Genomic DNA, 16662 nt, shown 5'->3' on the forward strand with positions numbered 1-16662 from the left:
GATTAGGGACCATAACCCATTATATATAGGTGTTGTACATTTGTAATTTGACCCCTCATCAAATTACAATTACAACCTGGTATCTGCACATATAACCTCATGATATATTTAAATACCTATTAACCCAAATTGATTGATCACTTTAAGTGGGTTATCCTTAAAGATAGTAATACACATTGATTAATCATATGTACCCACAAATAGATTTAATTAGATTTAAATCCAACAATAAGTTCAAGTGAAGATATACATAAGGAGGTTTGTCTGCAATTTACCCAAATATACACAAATATGCGCATGCATAACACATACTTGTTCAGATAATGTCCTTCACAGTTCACACAAACCCATCCCCTTTCATTAATGAGATGATAGTGAGTGCACCCATAGCTCCAATATAAAACAATACATCCATAAATACAAAGACAAAAAGGGTAAAGGACAAAAAGAAATTATTCAGCAACATGACAACAGAATAAAGTATAAACACCACCATCTTAAAAAAAAAAAACAAGTATTGATCAATGTCCACCAAAACATGTAAACAGAAAAAAATTATATGTCCAAGTAAGAATCATTCAGATGGAAAGCCGAGGAACTCATTGATAAGCTTAACAACAGGCATTGCATCCCCTGGTGGATAAGGAAGAAGAGACTCCAAATCCATGGTTTCAATGGTTTGATGAAGGGTTTGAGGACGAGCGCAAAATAAATGCTTTCTCTCTGCCAATTCTTCAGCTAGTTCGCTCTGATGGTTATCCATCAAGTCCTCGTCAAAATAAATGCTTTCTCTCTGCCAATTCTTCAGCTAGTTCGCTCTGATGGTTATCCATCAAGTCCTCGTTGACAACTACGATGAGGGGTTTACAATTCTTCAGCTAGTTCGCTCTGATGGTTATCCATCAAGTCCTCGTTGACAACTACGATGAGGGGTTTACCCACCCGTAGGCTTTCAAATATGCTCCCTGAACCTGCACATTAGTAGTTTATGTGGTATTGTTTATTTCTTTGAAGAAGCTACAAAAATGGTAAAATATTTAGAGAAATTTGTGATTTAGGGAAGATTTCTGAGAAATAATAATTATTAAGTAATCATGCAAGGTGCAAAAAGTAGCAGTATCTGTTGCATCTAGACAATTTTTATGTCATATGACCTATATATTTCTAGATCTTTACACATTCATCTCATATCTAATATGTATTCATATCCATTTTCCTCATCTGCTCCATATGCATGGTCAAAATTGGTAGATATGATTGGATTTGCTTTTAGTAAATATACGTAAATATACTTGTATCGTTATTTATGATTAGAAAATGATATGGATACTGTAAGTGTCATGTTCGATTTGTTTGCACGCAACACATACACGCAAGTAACCAACCCAAGAAAACAAAATGGAAGACCCTTCCTCTCACCATTCATAATCATTTTTTCCCCACTACTTTTACATAATTTGCTATTTTGAGTTAGCTTTTCACCCACTAAATTTGAACATGACATCACTTCTTCTGTGTATTTATCCAGCCACCAAAATTATGAATATATTTACTCTCACATACTGAAATTGAAGAATGAATGGCAATTTTAATGGGCTTTGTGATCCTATGAGATCTGAGGTTTAAGATTTTTCAATTCACTAAATCAGTTGGATAGTCAATCAGATTTATCTTCAATGTCCTGGCCTCACAATGTATAGTCATGCTATTGCCCCTTTGTTATGGTACTCGTATCTTATAGACATCAGGGCACTAATATAGTCATGAGGCTAGATTTTGATCAAGAGGTCTGATGAGCAAGTATTAGTTCATTTCAGAAGGAAACACACAATTACTCAGGATTTCACGGCTTCAAGCACATACTTGACTGAAGAAAAGCTGCAGATGAGGTTTCATAAAACACTGCCAGTAGCTCTTAGAAATTTGACTTTTGACCTCTCATGCGATTTTGTTTTTACTGACTAAAATTTCAAACTTTCAAGGGACATGTTACGGTTTCAAACCACTTGTAAAGCCATAAACAAATTTGAAGAGTGAATTGTTTATCTTTTATACTAGAATGGTTACTTTCTTATAATACTAGGAAAAGGTAAGGTACAAATATTTTTATTTTGACAATTAAAAACTTGTCTCTAGATCATAGTTTTCAGCGCCATATTTGAGGTAAAATGCATATAAGAATTCACTGATTTATAAAAGAGAACTGATAGTAGAAGAAGACCATAATAACATATACAGAGGAATATATGTACTAGTTCTCGAAAATTATCTCAAAAATTTATTGAGACAATTACCAATAAGAAGCACTGCTTGATTGTAAAAAACAATGAGTATAAGAAGTTCTGGCACACAATATTACCTGCATGACTGATGATTAAAGAAGCAGACTTCATGTAGTCAGCAATACTTGGTGAGAAAGTGAAGTGATCTACAGAAAGAGATCCATCATCTCCTGAAATCTATAGTATGAGTTTATGAGAAACAGCATTTTGTTTTCACTGTCACAAAGAGGACAACTTACAACAGGAGTTCAATGATTTATGCCAGGGACTTATATGCACCCTCCATGGTAAGAAAGAAAAAATATGATTATATAAACAATGCTAAGTTGCATCAGTTTTCTTTAACAATCAATATTAATATAAGAGGCCAAGACTGCAGAGGCTGACCTATGCTTGGCTATTAACATAATCATGGGAACAATTTTTTCTTATAAGGTATGATTGAAGATAAATGCTCATCGGCTTGGCTATTAACATAATCATGGGAACAATTTTTTCTTATAAGGTATGATTGAAGATAAATGCTCATCGAACATGTGAAGACTAGAAAACTGAAAATATTCAAGCATTACATGAACAATAAAGTATGTCTTCTCTGAGCATATGTGAAGCTAACCAATAGTAACTATAGCGTTTGCCCAAGATACAAATTGACACCATTATATAAATATAGTTCCTTACTGATGGATCCCCTGTAGCGTCACCCAATTGCTGATGGACCCCTGTAGGGTCACCCAATTATGGATAGACGCCTTGTTCTTCTTAATTGTGTAGATAGACCCTCTACGTTAATTTCTTTTGACTCTTTTAAGAGTCCAAAAAGTTTTGTAGAGGAGGATAGACCCCATGTGGTACTATTGGTGAGGACATAACACCCAAATGCTATTTTCCTTAACTCTTAAAAAAATCATTGTGAGGATCTATCTGCAAATAGTACGAGGGCTCTCTCTGCAAGTGGGTGCTACTACAGGGGGTATATCTGCAATTCGGTGCTACCATAGGGGGTCCATCTGCAAATAGTACGAGGGCTCTCTCTGCAATTGGGTGCTACTACAAGGGTTACCCATATAAATATATTATGTATACAGCAATGAACTTTTTCTTTCTAATACTAATCTAGTTATGAAATTGAAATACATCATAAGAGTCTGCAGAGGAGGAAAAGCTGACACCTTCGAGGGAAAATAAGATCCCCGACCCATTTGAATCAGAAGGTCGGTGTAGCCTTTTCGAAATAACACCTCTTTTACTTCGCCGGAGTCTACTGCTTTAACAAGAGCATCAAAACATGTGGTTCCAACCGTCACAAACACGGTTTTCTTTGCTCTCCCATTTTCTCCGCCTTCACCCATTTCGTCCAGTTATATGCTAGTTGTTTTCTTTAAAAGATCGACTAAATGAGTAAGATTGACCTGCAAGAAACATGTAACAAAATAAGTGAGAAATTAAGGAGTTATGAATATAGTTTATTACTAAATTAGGTATTGTGCTATATGTATAATAAATCAAGGATATACTTACAAAGAGTTTTAATGACTCCAATTTTGATAATACTCCATTTTCATTTCAGCAATGGTGATCTATGATTCCAACACATAATAGAAAAAAAATTTGTGCAACAAGGACAACAATTGTTCATCGTAATAGCTTGAAAGATAAAGATAGCATTGTTCTCACATATAACCAAATTGTTTAGAAGCAAATTCATCAGAGAAACTTAAAAAAAAAATTGATCCAATTGGATTATAGTTCTTAGAAGCAATATATAACCTAAAATTAAAAACTAACAAATTGATTTAATCATGAAATTGATTGAAGACATATATTTAGACTAATAAGCAAACAGAATATGAATCAATACAAACACAACCCAAAGTAGATGGACTGTGAAAATAGGAGTAACAAAAAATTATGAAAAATATTGGCAACTTTCCTAATATTCAGCTTGACCCATGTCTCAAATGAACTCCTAGGTAAAACCCATTAAAAATCTCAAGAAAAAGAGAAGGGAAGGGATCTAAAATATCATCATAGCAATAAAAAGAACTTGAAATTAAGGGAAATTGCTTTGAAAAGAGAAAAGTTACCTTCTTTTTGTGAAAGCGAGTCTCTCTGATACGGGTGTATCTTCTCATCGGAACTTAGCGATCCTCATGGGAGCTTGAGGATAGATGATTCTCATGATAGCATGAGAATAGAGGTGTCAAACAGCACAAGGGAACGCAGGAGGAAGCATGGAACGAGACGACGAGCAGAAGAATCGAAGTATTCAGTTTTCAGCATGTGAGTCGACTCATAACAGTCATGAGTCGACTCATCAGGTTGAGTCGACTCATGACTGTCATGAGTCGACTCATCGCTGGTTTTTGAGTTTTGTCTAGTTTCGGACGAGTCGACTCATCTCAGTCATGAGTCGACTCATCGATGGTTTCCTGGTTCGTTTGGGTTTCTGTTCACACGAATTCTTGTTGGTTTTGAGTCTGGTTATTTACCAAATTACCATCCACGTTTGTACACCTATATAAAGGATTGTTTTAGGGTTTTTAAAGAATCAGAGAGGTAATTAAGAGAGATTCTAATCATTGTATTAGGGTTTAGTGAGAATTGAGAGTTTGTTCTCGATTCTAGTGAGATTGTGAGAGAGGGATTGTAATCTTTTCATACTCATAATCTAGAGAAGGTAATTTCCTTCGTCATATACTGAATTGTGCTTGTGTTTCTGTCATCCTCTTCTCAACCCACTTTTGATAATTCCGCGATCAAAGGTGCTCGCACGGCAACTTGTATCACTCTCCCCTCTGCAGGTGTTCTATCTGGAGGCAAGCTTTCGGGTCGGATCCAGATCCAGCATTACCTAATAGTTGTTGAGTTTGGGCTTTAGTTCTTACCGGGCAGATACCCAACATTAGCATTTGTATACCATCAGAAAAAAAGACAATAATATAGAAATGCCACTATTCAGCCCATATTTGCACAGTTTATACCCCTATTTCCCTGAAATTAAAATGGAAAAACTTTTTTCTTCAAGGTATCATGTGCAAAAATCTCTACAGACAAATATAGGCATTGACTATTTCACTATTTAAGAAATGCAGCAGGTTTCCGTAAGGTTGCGTTTGGGAAGTGGAATTTGGATTTCATGCCTATAATCGAAATCAATAGATCTTAAATCTAAGATTTCAAATCCATGGTTTTAGTAAATCATGTGTTTGGATACTTTGCCAGATGAAGGGATTTTAAATCCTACATTTCGATCTATTTGCTGATAGACTAATTATATCCAAAATCAATTAATATGGGTTTGTTTGATCCTTCCGTTTTCTTGTTCATTTTTAAACAACTTCAAAGTAATTGTCCGTTCTTCACCCCAGGTAGAATTTCCACTAATCACGGAAAGTTTGTAATTAAAAAAGCACAAGGAAAAAAGAATATGGGCACATTTAGAAAGACATCATTCTGTTCTCCGTTGATATAAACAAAATGCTGGAGATATGATCATACATTCATAAGAATAAAAGTGACTTTGATTCTTAATTACATACATGAACAAAGTCAATAAGGTTTCATAAAGATTATTATTATTAAAGTATAACACTCACAAAATGTCAAGAAAAGAGGTGATTCTACATGGATAAGATTCCATCAAACAAAATAATCGAACAATACAGATAGCATGCTAAATTTAGCCACAAGCTCAAACTACCGTTTTAAAACCATTTATCTTCCAAATTTGCTCCTTTCAGAATTATTAAACCCCTAAAAATTCCAAATCTTGGCAAAATTACAATACTCCGCATAAGAAAAATCCCCAACTTTGTCAAAAATTAAACAACTCATATCGTCGACCACAAGCATGAAGATGATACAAGCTCTCCAAACGCCACCAACAGATTACCTGGTATATACACAAACCTCGATTCAGATGCCCTCGAGTATTATGGAAGATCAAGGGTGCAACGCTCGAGCATGGACCGCCTCTTGAAGCCTCTTGAGATTGAGAGTTCAAAGCGGTGGTTCATGGCGGCGAACGACAGGAGACAAAGGAAAGAGGGGGGATAGGTCGCCGGAGAAGAGGGGCCGGAGTCGTCAGAGACGAGGCGTTGGCTGGAGGTGGCGATCGACTCGGTCTAGGGTTTGTGAGAGAGAGAGAGAGAAAGAGAGAGAGAGTCGGGATTTTGAGGAGACAGAGATTGATTAGATGAAGGGGATGATTGGTTTTGATGAATCATGATGGTCAGGGGTGGGGAGTTCAAATCCATAATAATATTGCGCTTCAAAATCCACCTCTACAAAATTTAAAATCTAAAACCAAATTTGAAATCCAAGCTAGATATTCAGATTTGGACTGACCTGGATTTCAAATACGGGTCGAAATCTTAGTTCCCAAACATAGCCTAATATAATTTTGCAACAAAATGGTCATTTTGTTGTGAATCTACAACCAAATATTTAACTGATTAATAATGCAATATATATTTTTTTTGTATTTCTTCATAGGGTTTTATCTGTTTATCTCCTTTTCCTCCAAACTAACATTTTTTAACTACTTTCTTTTAAGAAAACTTATCATTTGATCACTTTTATGAATTAAAAGATTATTATTTAGATCACAAAAAATACAAGAATGCAAAATAACAATATCATGCCATTAATTTACTATCGCATTGGATATATATATATATATATATAGAGAGAGAGAGAGAGAGAGAGAAATATGGGTATGCTTGGTACCAAGCACAAAAAATTGTGCTTGGTAGTGAGGTGTCAAATCCCCCTCCACTCATTCAAATGTGAGAAAAAATTCACATGGGTAGTGAGTGGATGGGGATGTGACACATCACTACCAAGCATAAAATTTGTGTTTGGTACCAAGCATACTCATATTTCTCATATATAGAGAGAGAAATATGGGTATGCTTGGTACCAAGCACAAAAAGTTATGTTTAGTAGTGAGGTGTCAAATCCCCCTCCACTCATTCAAATGTGGGAACAAATTCACATGGGTAGTGAGTGGATGGGGATGTGACACATCACTATCAAGCACAAAATTTGTGCTTGGTACCAAGCATACCCATATTTCTCATATATAATATTATATATATAATATAGAGAGAGAGAGAGAGAAAATATGGAGAACTTGGCTACCAAGTTGCTTAAAACAACTGTAGTGATGTGGCCCTAATCTTGAGCCTACATCACACCTCGAAGATAGAGCCTCAACCACCCTTCACCACTCCTATGTAGATGTAGGATCAAGATTAGGCCACATCACTACCAAGTTGCTTGAAGCAACTTAGTACCAAGTTTCTCCATTTTTCTCATAATATATATATATATGAGAAATATGGTATGCTTTAATCCCAAGCACAAAGTTTGATAGCTTGCATAGCTATGTGTCACATCCCTCATCCGATCACTACCCATGTGATTTGTCCCACATTTGATATGAGTGGAGGCGGGACAACTTTTATGTGCTTGCGTACCAAGTGCATACCCATATTCTCTCTCTCTCTGCTCTCTCTCCTCGTCAATCTCTCTTCTCTCTCTCTCTTATATAATATATATATATATATATATACATATATATATATATATATATATATATATTATATATATATATATATATGAGATAATGAGCTATCATTCGTCAATGAGGGATTTCCCCCCGTTGACCTTTATGGGCACAAATCTCCACCTTCCTCATGAAAGTAGGAGAGAGGAGTCGTGAGTATGGGCCGGATTGCCATATAAGTGTCAGCGAAAAATCCCCTCCTGGACATAGAGACACTCATTAATCTCTCTCTATATATATATATATTATATTACTATAATGATATATATAGTATATATTATATATATATATAATATATATATATAATATATATATATATAGTAAGGATATATATATAATATTATATAAATATAATATATATACTAATAATATAATATACTATATGTACTCCGTGCCAAGCACGACCCACCGCCTCTTTTTTACCATTGCACTTGGAACATTCGTCATCTTAGTTTTAATTACATATTTTTATTGTACAATTAAAATTATAAAGCATATTAAATAATATGTTTAAACAAATTGTTATAGCATATATTAAACTATATGTTTAAACAAATTATGGTAAAAGAATATAAAATTATGGCATTTATATATCAGTTTATAAAATCCTGGACAATAATGATTTCCACTTTAATCACAAATATACCACAAGAAAATATGACGCATTGTTATAGTTGTCTAGTTGATTGTGTGAAATGAATGGGTACTTCAACATAATAAATGACCTATATGATGTGTATTTGCTTAAAATTTATATTTAATGACTACATGGTAATTACACAACTCAATATTATGGCAAGGGTATTTAGCAATCTGAATTCTTAGAAAATAGTCACATATGCATTTCCCTCTATAAACCTGCTATGAAGGAGTTGTGTGCATTAATACACCATCCTCACCAGTTTGTACGAATAGGGAAAAGAAAAGATGTAAAAAAGTGTGTAATACAGTGAGAGTTAAAATGCCTGATAGAATAGATGATGATACAAAATTAATTTGATAGGAAATTGTGCAATGAGAAATTCAATATATTCGCAAGTCATATGCATTTGTTACCAAATTATTTTCACCTTTCGTCTGCAACTCTGGTTAGTCCAAAATCGATTTGCATAAAACTGTGAGCGTATGATATAGAGCGATTGTCTTTTGGTCCAGGTGCACCACATTTCACTGCACTTGAAGGTATTGCAACTTTCAAAGCAATGCATATGACTTGCGAGTTGTATCTAAGGTACAATTTATGGTTATCAATTCACAAATATGTATTCTCATTTTGTAAGAAGTTTGAATTTGTGGACTCAATGTGTACATACAAAATAAGGTTAGATCTACTTGGAGCATTATAATCGAAAACAATATTCAAGCTAATAGAAACTCACAATATAACCATCAAAATTTGAAAAGCATCAAGCAAACACTCTCACGATTATATGGACAGATGAACTTGTTGCAAGCTCCAGGGAATTACCGAGTGCAAAATTGCTCTCATGCAGAAAGGTGGACCTATTCCACTTCAATGACTGATAATACTATAAGGTTAGTTCTGTATGAGGTCATTACTACTAATCTAATCAGCTCTCAGCCTTAGAATCTCCTTTATTCCTCTTCCTGAAATAAGACATGTATTCCTAGAAAACAGAAGCACAGAAGGCTACAATCACCAACTATTAGGAACTCTAAACCTATGATATATTCATAGACCACTAAATCTACCTCAAAGTCACTCTGCCACACATACACCCATATGTTAAGCTAGGCGATTATCAAGAGCAATCCACTAATCATATACTGCACATCCAAATTTGAATATTTTATCGTTGATACAAATTATTACAAATAATATCTGGGATGATTTACACGTTTTTTAAACATGAACCATATGCTATCAAAATCAATGTTTTAAACTATTCATAAAATAATTTTTTTTGCCACTTGATACATGGCTAAAACATGCTGCAGCCATTGAAAATTTTGTTTCTAAGTAGTCTCATCTGTATTAAATCACATCCACTTCTCAATTTGGAAACCCAAAATTTTGCATCTTGGATACTACCAATAGCTTCTAAGTAGCCAGTGTATTAACAACACATTCAAAGGTATACATTTTCAATTTGAAAATTCAGAAGTTCAATTTTTATGTAGAGTATTCACATGAATGCATGTGTGTGGTGTGTGCAAAGAAAATTACATGATACTGAATTCTATCTAAAAGATATTTGGCAGCAACATCTTGTCAGAAAGCTGTGTAAGAGTGTGAAGAAAATTACATAATACCACATTCCGTCTAAAAGATATTTGTCAGCAGCATCTTGTAAATTTATGAAAACGGACTTACATGCTATAGGTAGTGAGAGTCTACTTATCTACCCAGAATTGGGTGAGTCAATATTAACACTTTTTTCATATATGCAGAATAAAAAATCACCCATTACAGGCAATTGGAATTTTGATTAACCCATCTAAATTACAAACAATCCAGGAATAGAAAAAACAAAAGAGATTCTCACCTGCCCAAATGTAAGATCTAAACCTCTGCTGTAAAAGTCTATATATTTGAGCATGAACATTCCGCAGTCATACCTGTCCAGAAAAAAGCATTCATTTCATGCCTAACATAATAACTGCTCGAAAAAGAAGCTTAATAAACCAAAAGCAAGTTGAAAGGACAATGTACTACTGAAAAAAAGTATATCAGATGAGATAGAATATGTATGCAGTAGAATTTGTTAAATAATGCTTCCTCTAAGCTATGGCATGGTTTAAAATCAAATAGTTGCAAACACTAATTCAAGTAAAATGCTTATTAAAAAAAATAGTAGGCTGCATATAATATAATAACTGAGACAATCTAAATAATCTACTTTCTCGCGAGATCTTCCAGGCAATCGCAATGATTTTTCCTACTTTGGCTGACTTTCTAAAATTAGAGAACCTAGTAAGATCACAAAAAAAGCACACCACCATCAAAAAATCAAAGTCTCAACTTTCACCACCAACTGCGATCCTGAACTTACGATGATCATCCCATTCACCGCTCAAATCAAACACTTAATTCTATAAAAAATCTCAGCGTCACATCAAAACAATCAACATCAATTCTACCAAATCAAACCAAACAACTCACTCAAACCCTAGTTCAGCAATCTAATTGAAGACCCTAAGGCAATCCAAATCGAGAAAGCTCACCTCGAGCATCCGTACGGCGACGGCCTCAGAAGCGCCCGTGATGCTGATGAAGGTGTCGATCGCGTCCTGAGGTGGCCGCGTGGCGGTCGGAGAGGGGTGACGTGGCGGCCGAGGTGGTGATGGTGGTGGTGTAGTAGGAAATGAAGAGGGTCTTGCAGGGGCGGCCGGCGGAGGAGAGGAGCGGGAGGAGGGAGAGGATGACGAGGGCGGAGAGAAGAGAGAAAGAGGAGGAGGACGACGACCTTTTTTTTCTTTTTCTTTTTGGACAAAATTTCAAAACAGACCCTTTTGCGATTTTATTTCTAAAAAACGTGGGCTGGTTTTTACAAAAAAAGTTCCGAAACTTCACGGAAGTTGAACTCCCATGAAGTTTAGCAATTATTTAATTAAGCTGCTAAACTTCACAGGAGTTCAACTCCCGTGAAGTTCCACAACTCAATTTTTTTTTAACTAAGAAACTTCACGGGAGTTCAACTCCCGTGAAGTTTAGCAGCTATTTAATTAAGTTGTTAAACTTCACGGGAGTTGAACTCCCGTGAAGTTTCGGAACTTTTTTTGTAAAAAACGACCTGGTTTTAACGCTGAGGCTGAAACCAGGTCGGTTTTTACAAATAAAGAGGAAATGGATTGTTTTTTGGGAATAAAATCGCAAATGGGACGGTTTTGAAAATTTGTCCTTTTCTTTTTTGAGGTCGATGGGAGGAGGGGGGGTGGGGGGTGGATTTGGTTATTCATTTTTGGAGAGAGATCAGGGTTGGGGTTGCTATTCATTTTAGTTTTTTTATTGTTACTCTTTAGTAATAAAGAAGTAGATATTTATTTTAGGTTTTTTATTGTTCTTTTTTAGTAATAAAGAAGTAGATGAGGATCAGTGGTGGGGAGTTCAAATCCATAATAATATTGCGCTTCAAAATCCACCTCTATAAAATTATTTGATTTAAAATCTAAAACCAAATTTGAAATCCAAGCGAGATATTTAGATTTGGGCTGACCCGGATTTCAAATACGGGTCCAAACCTTAGTTCCCAAACATAACCTAATATAATTTTGCAACAAAATGACCATTTTGTTGTGAATCTACAACCAAATATTTAACTGATTAATAATGTAATAAAATTTTTTGTATTTCTTCATAGGGTTTTATCTGTTTATCTCCTTTTCCTCCAAACTAACATTTTTTAACTACTTTCTTTTATGCAAATTGTTACTTTAGGAGGCAATTTCGAGAGTTCACTTTAAGGAAGAAATGATCATTTCATCCAATGATTTTGTATCATATTTTCACTTATACGAGCGCATAACAAACAGTCTGTACTATTCACAGTCTCAATACAGCACCTCCAAGAGAACATTAATACCAGCTCTCAAGAAACACCCTCACTTTGTGAAATATATATTACAAACGCTCGTTGATGCAAGTATTGTCCCCTTAATTTACTCATCAGATCAATCTGAATCACCTCTACTTCTTCGACTCTTATGGCGTCGGTGCTGGCTCTTTTTCTTCTCTCTACTTTTCTTTCTTTCTGATCTTTCCTTCCTCGATCTCTTCTTCATCTTCTCCTTAGAACAATTTTTTTTCTTCGAGCTATCTGTATAATTAACTTCATCATCTGAAGACTCTTGAAGTTTTATGTATGATGGCTTCTCTGGACCAATAATTCGATTTTCCCACTCTTCTTTCTCTCTCGTCTCGGGGTGAACCAACGTTTTTCCAGCATCGCCATCTATGGAAGGATAGGGGCCAGGTTCATCCATCCTTGAGCCAATAGCACCTCGACCCCGTTTAGCCCTGAAATGTTGAAGCTATGGTTTTTAGTAAATAGCATTCAATTCGTTGCAGCCTTTTAACAGATTAGGATTTCAACAAATCAGATACAATTTAAATGATGCACTATGCCAGTTATCACAAAATTTGATGACCAACATCTATCCTATTTGCAGTGCAATCTCAGAAATGGGAAGGGTAGCTTTAAATCAACATCAAAGAATCAGATTTGGAGGGTAGATCTGTAAATAGGATAGGTGTAGAAGGATGTAGCTCAAAAAACTCAATATTTTAACTTTCACAACTAAAATAAAAGCATAAATCATTCTTTATCTAAAGTAATAAACTAACCTTATTTCATATCTGATGAAATCTAGGGACAAGAAGTTGACCTAAGAGAGCTTGGCTGTAAGGTAGTGGTTAGCTTAGTACAGGAGGTAACCCCTGACAGAGATGAAGGGAAGTATAACATTAATGTACCCAGCCCCAAAATTTTGGGAAAAAGGATGTGTTGTTGTGTTATATGTTACATACAAGCAAAGCCTCCATGTGATGCTCTACATGAATTCTTTTTCCCACATCCGGAATCATCCCTATTAACAATGTTACATTAAACGTTGGACGCTTCTAGGCGTCGGACTTGGCGCCCAGCGCTTAGTCGCCTAGGCGGACGCCTAAGCGGTTTCTGGACATTTTTTTCTTTCTTCATTTAAGTGGTGGTCGATGAGGTTTTGCTGAAGGTCGGAGGAGGTAGTGAAGGTGTTCATATTTGAAGGTTAATGGAGTTTGGAGGACGTGTAGGCTACGACACATAAAATCACAATCAAGGCCTACAAGGTGCAATCCACGTAAGCAGATAATGCTCCTCTAAACGCTTGTAAAATCTAGATGGCCAGCCTAAATACCGTCTAGGCGCTAGGCGCTAGTTAGGCGGCTTAGGTACCGTTTAGGCCTAGGCGTACGCCTAAGCGGACTAGGCGGAGGTTTTTTAAAACAGTGCCTATTAAGGACATCCCCTTTTAGAGCAAGAAAAGGCATTTTTTCCTGGCTTATCAAACTCTAATTTTCATGCAACTTAAGAGAAAAAATTAAACCTACACGGCAAAATGTTACCTTGAGAGGAGAAACTCTTCCACTTCGTCATCTCTCAGACCACCATCCTCGCTTGAGTAACAAGCATGAGCACCATGACGAAGGTTGCTTGCTGAACGTAAGGCGGAGCTTGTACAGGCTTCTTCATGCCTTGAACTGGAAGAAACCCTTTTACGGGAGTTGCCACAGCTCCTCTCATTATTGTGTATATCGTTGTTTCTTGCTCTATTCTTTAGCTTCATATCGAGCTCCATTTCCTTCTCCCGAGCATGCCACATTTCGTTCACTTCCACTGCTCTATTTGCTGATTGAAAAAGAAGGAAATCAGTGACAAACAGGATCAGAAGCCAGGAAATATGCAGTATGTAGGGTTGTCATGAAGGAAATATCATTAGTACAAGTAACAACTTTGGTTTATATAAGTTCATTCCATTTTATTGTCTCCCTTTCCTTCATGACAACCCTACATACTGCATTGCTTGCCAGTTGAGTTGCATCATGAACAAAAAAGAAACAAGCATCATAAAACATTAAGACACATGGATGAGAACAGGGGCCAGAGGTACGATATGAACACAGAGATAGGATACAAAAATTCCTTAAAAGTTAGGATACTTGCGACAACGAGAGGACAGTTGAATGCATAAACTAATAAATGCATACATAGGCATGTTAACCGTTGGTCCCAAATATGTTAAAACATTTAGCTTACAACTTCACGGCTTCACAAAAAGAATAAGACTTTGTAATTCGATGTTCTATAAACTAGCTATACATATCTAAACTTATCAGAGTTTTGAACAAATCAGTGTTCCCACTAAAGTATGGTCCTAAAAGATAAAATGAAAGTAAACAAATATTTAGATGTAATATAAATGAAGTAGTGAATGAAAATTGTTCAACACAAGTTCAAGAAGCGCCCGACATGTTTTAGAAGTGTCCAAGGAAATGTCAACACACGTATCTCTAGTAAGTTAGACATGTGCATGAATTTAAAGTAGAAGTACTCATGCTAAATAGGTTGATCAAATGGAAGATTTTCAATGCACAGCACATCATGTACCCGTAACAATCTCTTTCAAAGTATCCAATACAAATTTCAACTAATATAAAATATGTAGGGTTAATTGATCGAAACATCATCTTATATTCAAGATAAAATCAATAAATTAGGTCATGCTCATAATTGTAGACGGAAACAAACAGGAACTCAAAACTTCAAACTAATTTCTTAAAACATTATACCAACCTTGTTCCACTCCAAGAACAGTGGCAGTTAGGAAACGTGAATTTGGGCGACCCCTTACATTAGGCTGCCGTAGATAAGCATGCACACCTTCTTTTTCAGCTTCAGCCCGCAATCGCCTTGCCTCCTCCATCAATAAGGCAGCAAGGCGGTTCTCCGTCTCCAAATCCATATATAGTCTAATCACTAATCAATAAACTTCATATTAGCAAGAGTAAGCTTAAAGAATCATCAAAATAGGTCAAACTAGAAAAACCCACATTTTCAAATCCAACCCTGGAATAGAAAAAGCACCTGACAAGAAATTATGACAGACTTGAACGAATAAAACATAGCAAAAGACATGAAATGGGTACTACGATACAAATTTTTTTCGAAAAAGAATTCATATATAATGCTAGGCATAACTAGGAAATAACTAAATGCAATTCTTCAATTTTTTTCGAAAAAGAATTCATATATAATGCTAGGCATAACTAGGAAATAACTAAATGCAATTCTTCAAATAAACACCAACTAATTCAGAGAGCATTACAACTAAAACGCCACGGCCAGAAACTCTTCTTCATATAGATTCCATTTCTTCTTCATCAAGTTCTCCCCCCACAATTCAAATTAAAACGTCTATAGTAATAATCCCAACTCAAAACATTCAGCCAAAAAAAAAGGAAAGAAAGAAAAAGAACTGTCAATAATCTCCAAAATATGGCATAGCTGCAATCTTTTAGCTATAAAATACGATAACTAAAAGCAGAGCACAGCAATTAAAACTCCAAGGTTCTTGATATAATTAAAGTTTTTCTCCCATACTTCCAACTGGAAACTGATAAAGATATAACCTTTGGCCCTAACTTCGTCAGGAAAAAAATTTCCATAATCATACATATAATTGAATGAATCTAGCGAATAACAACAGAAAAAGATCAAAAATACATAATTTCTTCAAAGTTGAAGTGAAAGATTACCTCAAATCGAGCAAGTAACTGACGATGGAGGAGGAGATTGGATCTCTTGCTCGTCCTCGATGGAGTCTTTTGACAAATTGGGGAAGAATTAGGGTTTTCGACGACGAGGAAGGAGGGTATCAAATCTCCCGTAGACGCCGTCGCCGGATTTTATGTAGAATTGGGAAGAAAATCTAGTGTTTTTTTTCGGTCGTCGGTTTGATTTTCTAATGGGTTCTGCTATTCGGCGAATCGCGTTCTTTGGGATCTCGCTTTTCGGCCTGGGGGTTTCGGGTCTAGGTAAATGTGCGACCCGTTCATGGGTCACGATAATTTGTAGGGCGTGTTTGGTAATCAAGGTGATTTTCTTGTTGTGTTTTTGTAGAAAAACACAATGTCATGGTGTTTTTTTTTCAAAAGTGTTTTGAAAACACCATTTTGAAAGTTATTGGTCAAACTTTGACCATTTATACAGCACACGATACCAATCAACAAGCATTAGTCACACTCAACCTAGTTTGACCGTTGCCACTCCTTTGCTGCCGGCCACCTACCGGCAGTCAGTCATCACC

General features: G+C 35.7%; 2 protein-coding genes across 7 annotated transcripts in view; both read right to left on the minus strand.

The window, feature by feature from the left end:
* On the minus strand, window positions 337-11276 carry LOC109819718 (UDP-N-acetylglucosamine transferase subunit ALG13 homolog). 5 transcript variants are annotated; one of them, XM_020385556.1, is made up of 7 exons: window positions 11041-11276; window positions 10362-10434; window positions 8925-9024; window positions 3455-3694; window positions 2360-2459; window positions 910-971; window positions 337-769 (listed from the first exon to the last, which is right to left on the minus strand). In XM_020385556.1, the coding sequence occupies exons 4-7, from the start codon at window positions 3632-3634 to the stop codon at window positions 575-577; spliced, it is 537 nt and encodes a 178-aa protein (XP_020241145.1). In that variant the 5' UTR covers window positions 3635-3694; window positions 8925-9024; window positions 10362-10434; window positions 11041-11276; the 3' UTR covers window positions 337-574. The 5 variants fall into 5 exon arrangements, with proteins under 5 accessions (XP_020241145.1, XP_020241150.1, XP_020241147.1 ...); XM_020385561.1 differs by having other exon boundaries at window positions 337-746; window positions 869-971; XM_020385558.1 differs by having other exon boundaries at window positions 8911-9024.
* The window catches only part of LOC109822428, a 5074-nt gene continuing 681 nt past the window's right edge, over window positions 12270-16662 (minus strand). Inside the window, exons 1-4 of one of the 2 annotated variants that reach the window (XM_020388620.1) lie at window positions 16112-16656; window positions 15150-15332; window positions 13922-14204; window positions 12270-12832 (exon numbers count right to left, since the gene is read on the minus strand). In XM_020388620.1, the coding sequence (XP_020244209.1) occupies window positions 12487-12832; window positions 13922-14204; window positions 15150-15318 (798 nt within the window). In that variant the 5' untranslated portion in view covers window positions 15319-15332; window positions 16112-16656 and the 3' untranslated portion in view covers window positions 12270-12486. Of the gene's footprint in view, window positions 12833-13921; window positions 14205-15149; window positions 15333-16111; window positions 16657-16662 lie in introns of those variants that run through there. The other variant, XM_020388619.1, reaches the window with a different exon arrangement.

Source organism: Asparagus officinalis, chromosome 8 (genome assembly GCF_001876935.1).
Source record: "Asparagus officinalis chromosome 8, Aspof.V1, whole genome shotgun sequence".
Lineage (NCBI taxonomy): Eukaryota > Viridiplantae > Streptophyta > Magnoliopsida > Asparagales > Asparagaceae > Asparagus > Asparagus officinalis.

Bases quoted from the DNA above. Each gene is read 5' to 3' on its own strand.
- LOC109819718 (XM_020385561.1), bottom strand. From the start codon at position 3,634: ATGGGTGAAGGCGGAGAAAATGGGAGAGCAAAGAAAACCGTGTTTGTG. The intron at 2,460-3,454 runs GTGTCAGCTTTT...CTCATACTATAG, and splicing joins GATCTTATTTTCCCTCGAAG to ATTTCAGGAGATGATGGATC. The intron at 972-2,359 runs GTAATATTGTGT...ACTAATGTGCAG, and splicing joins TTTAATCATCAGTCATGCAG to GTTCAGGGAGCATATTTGAA.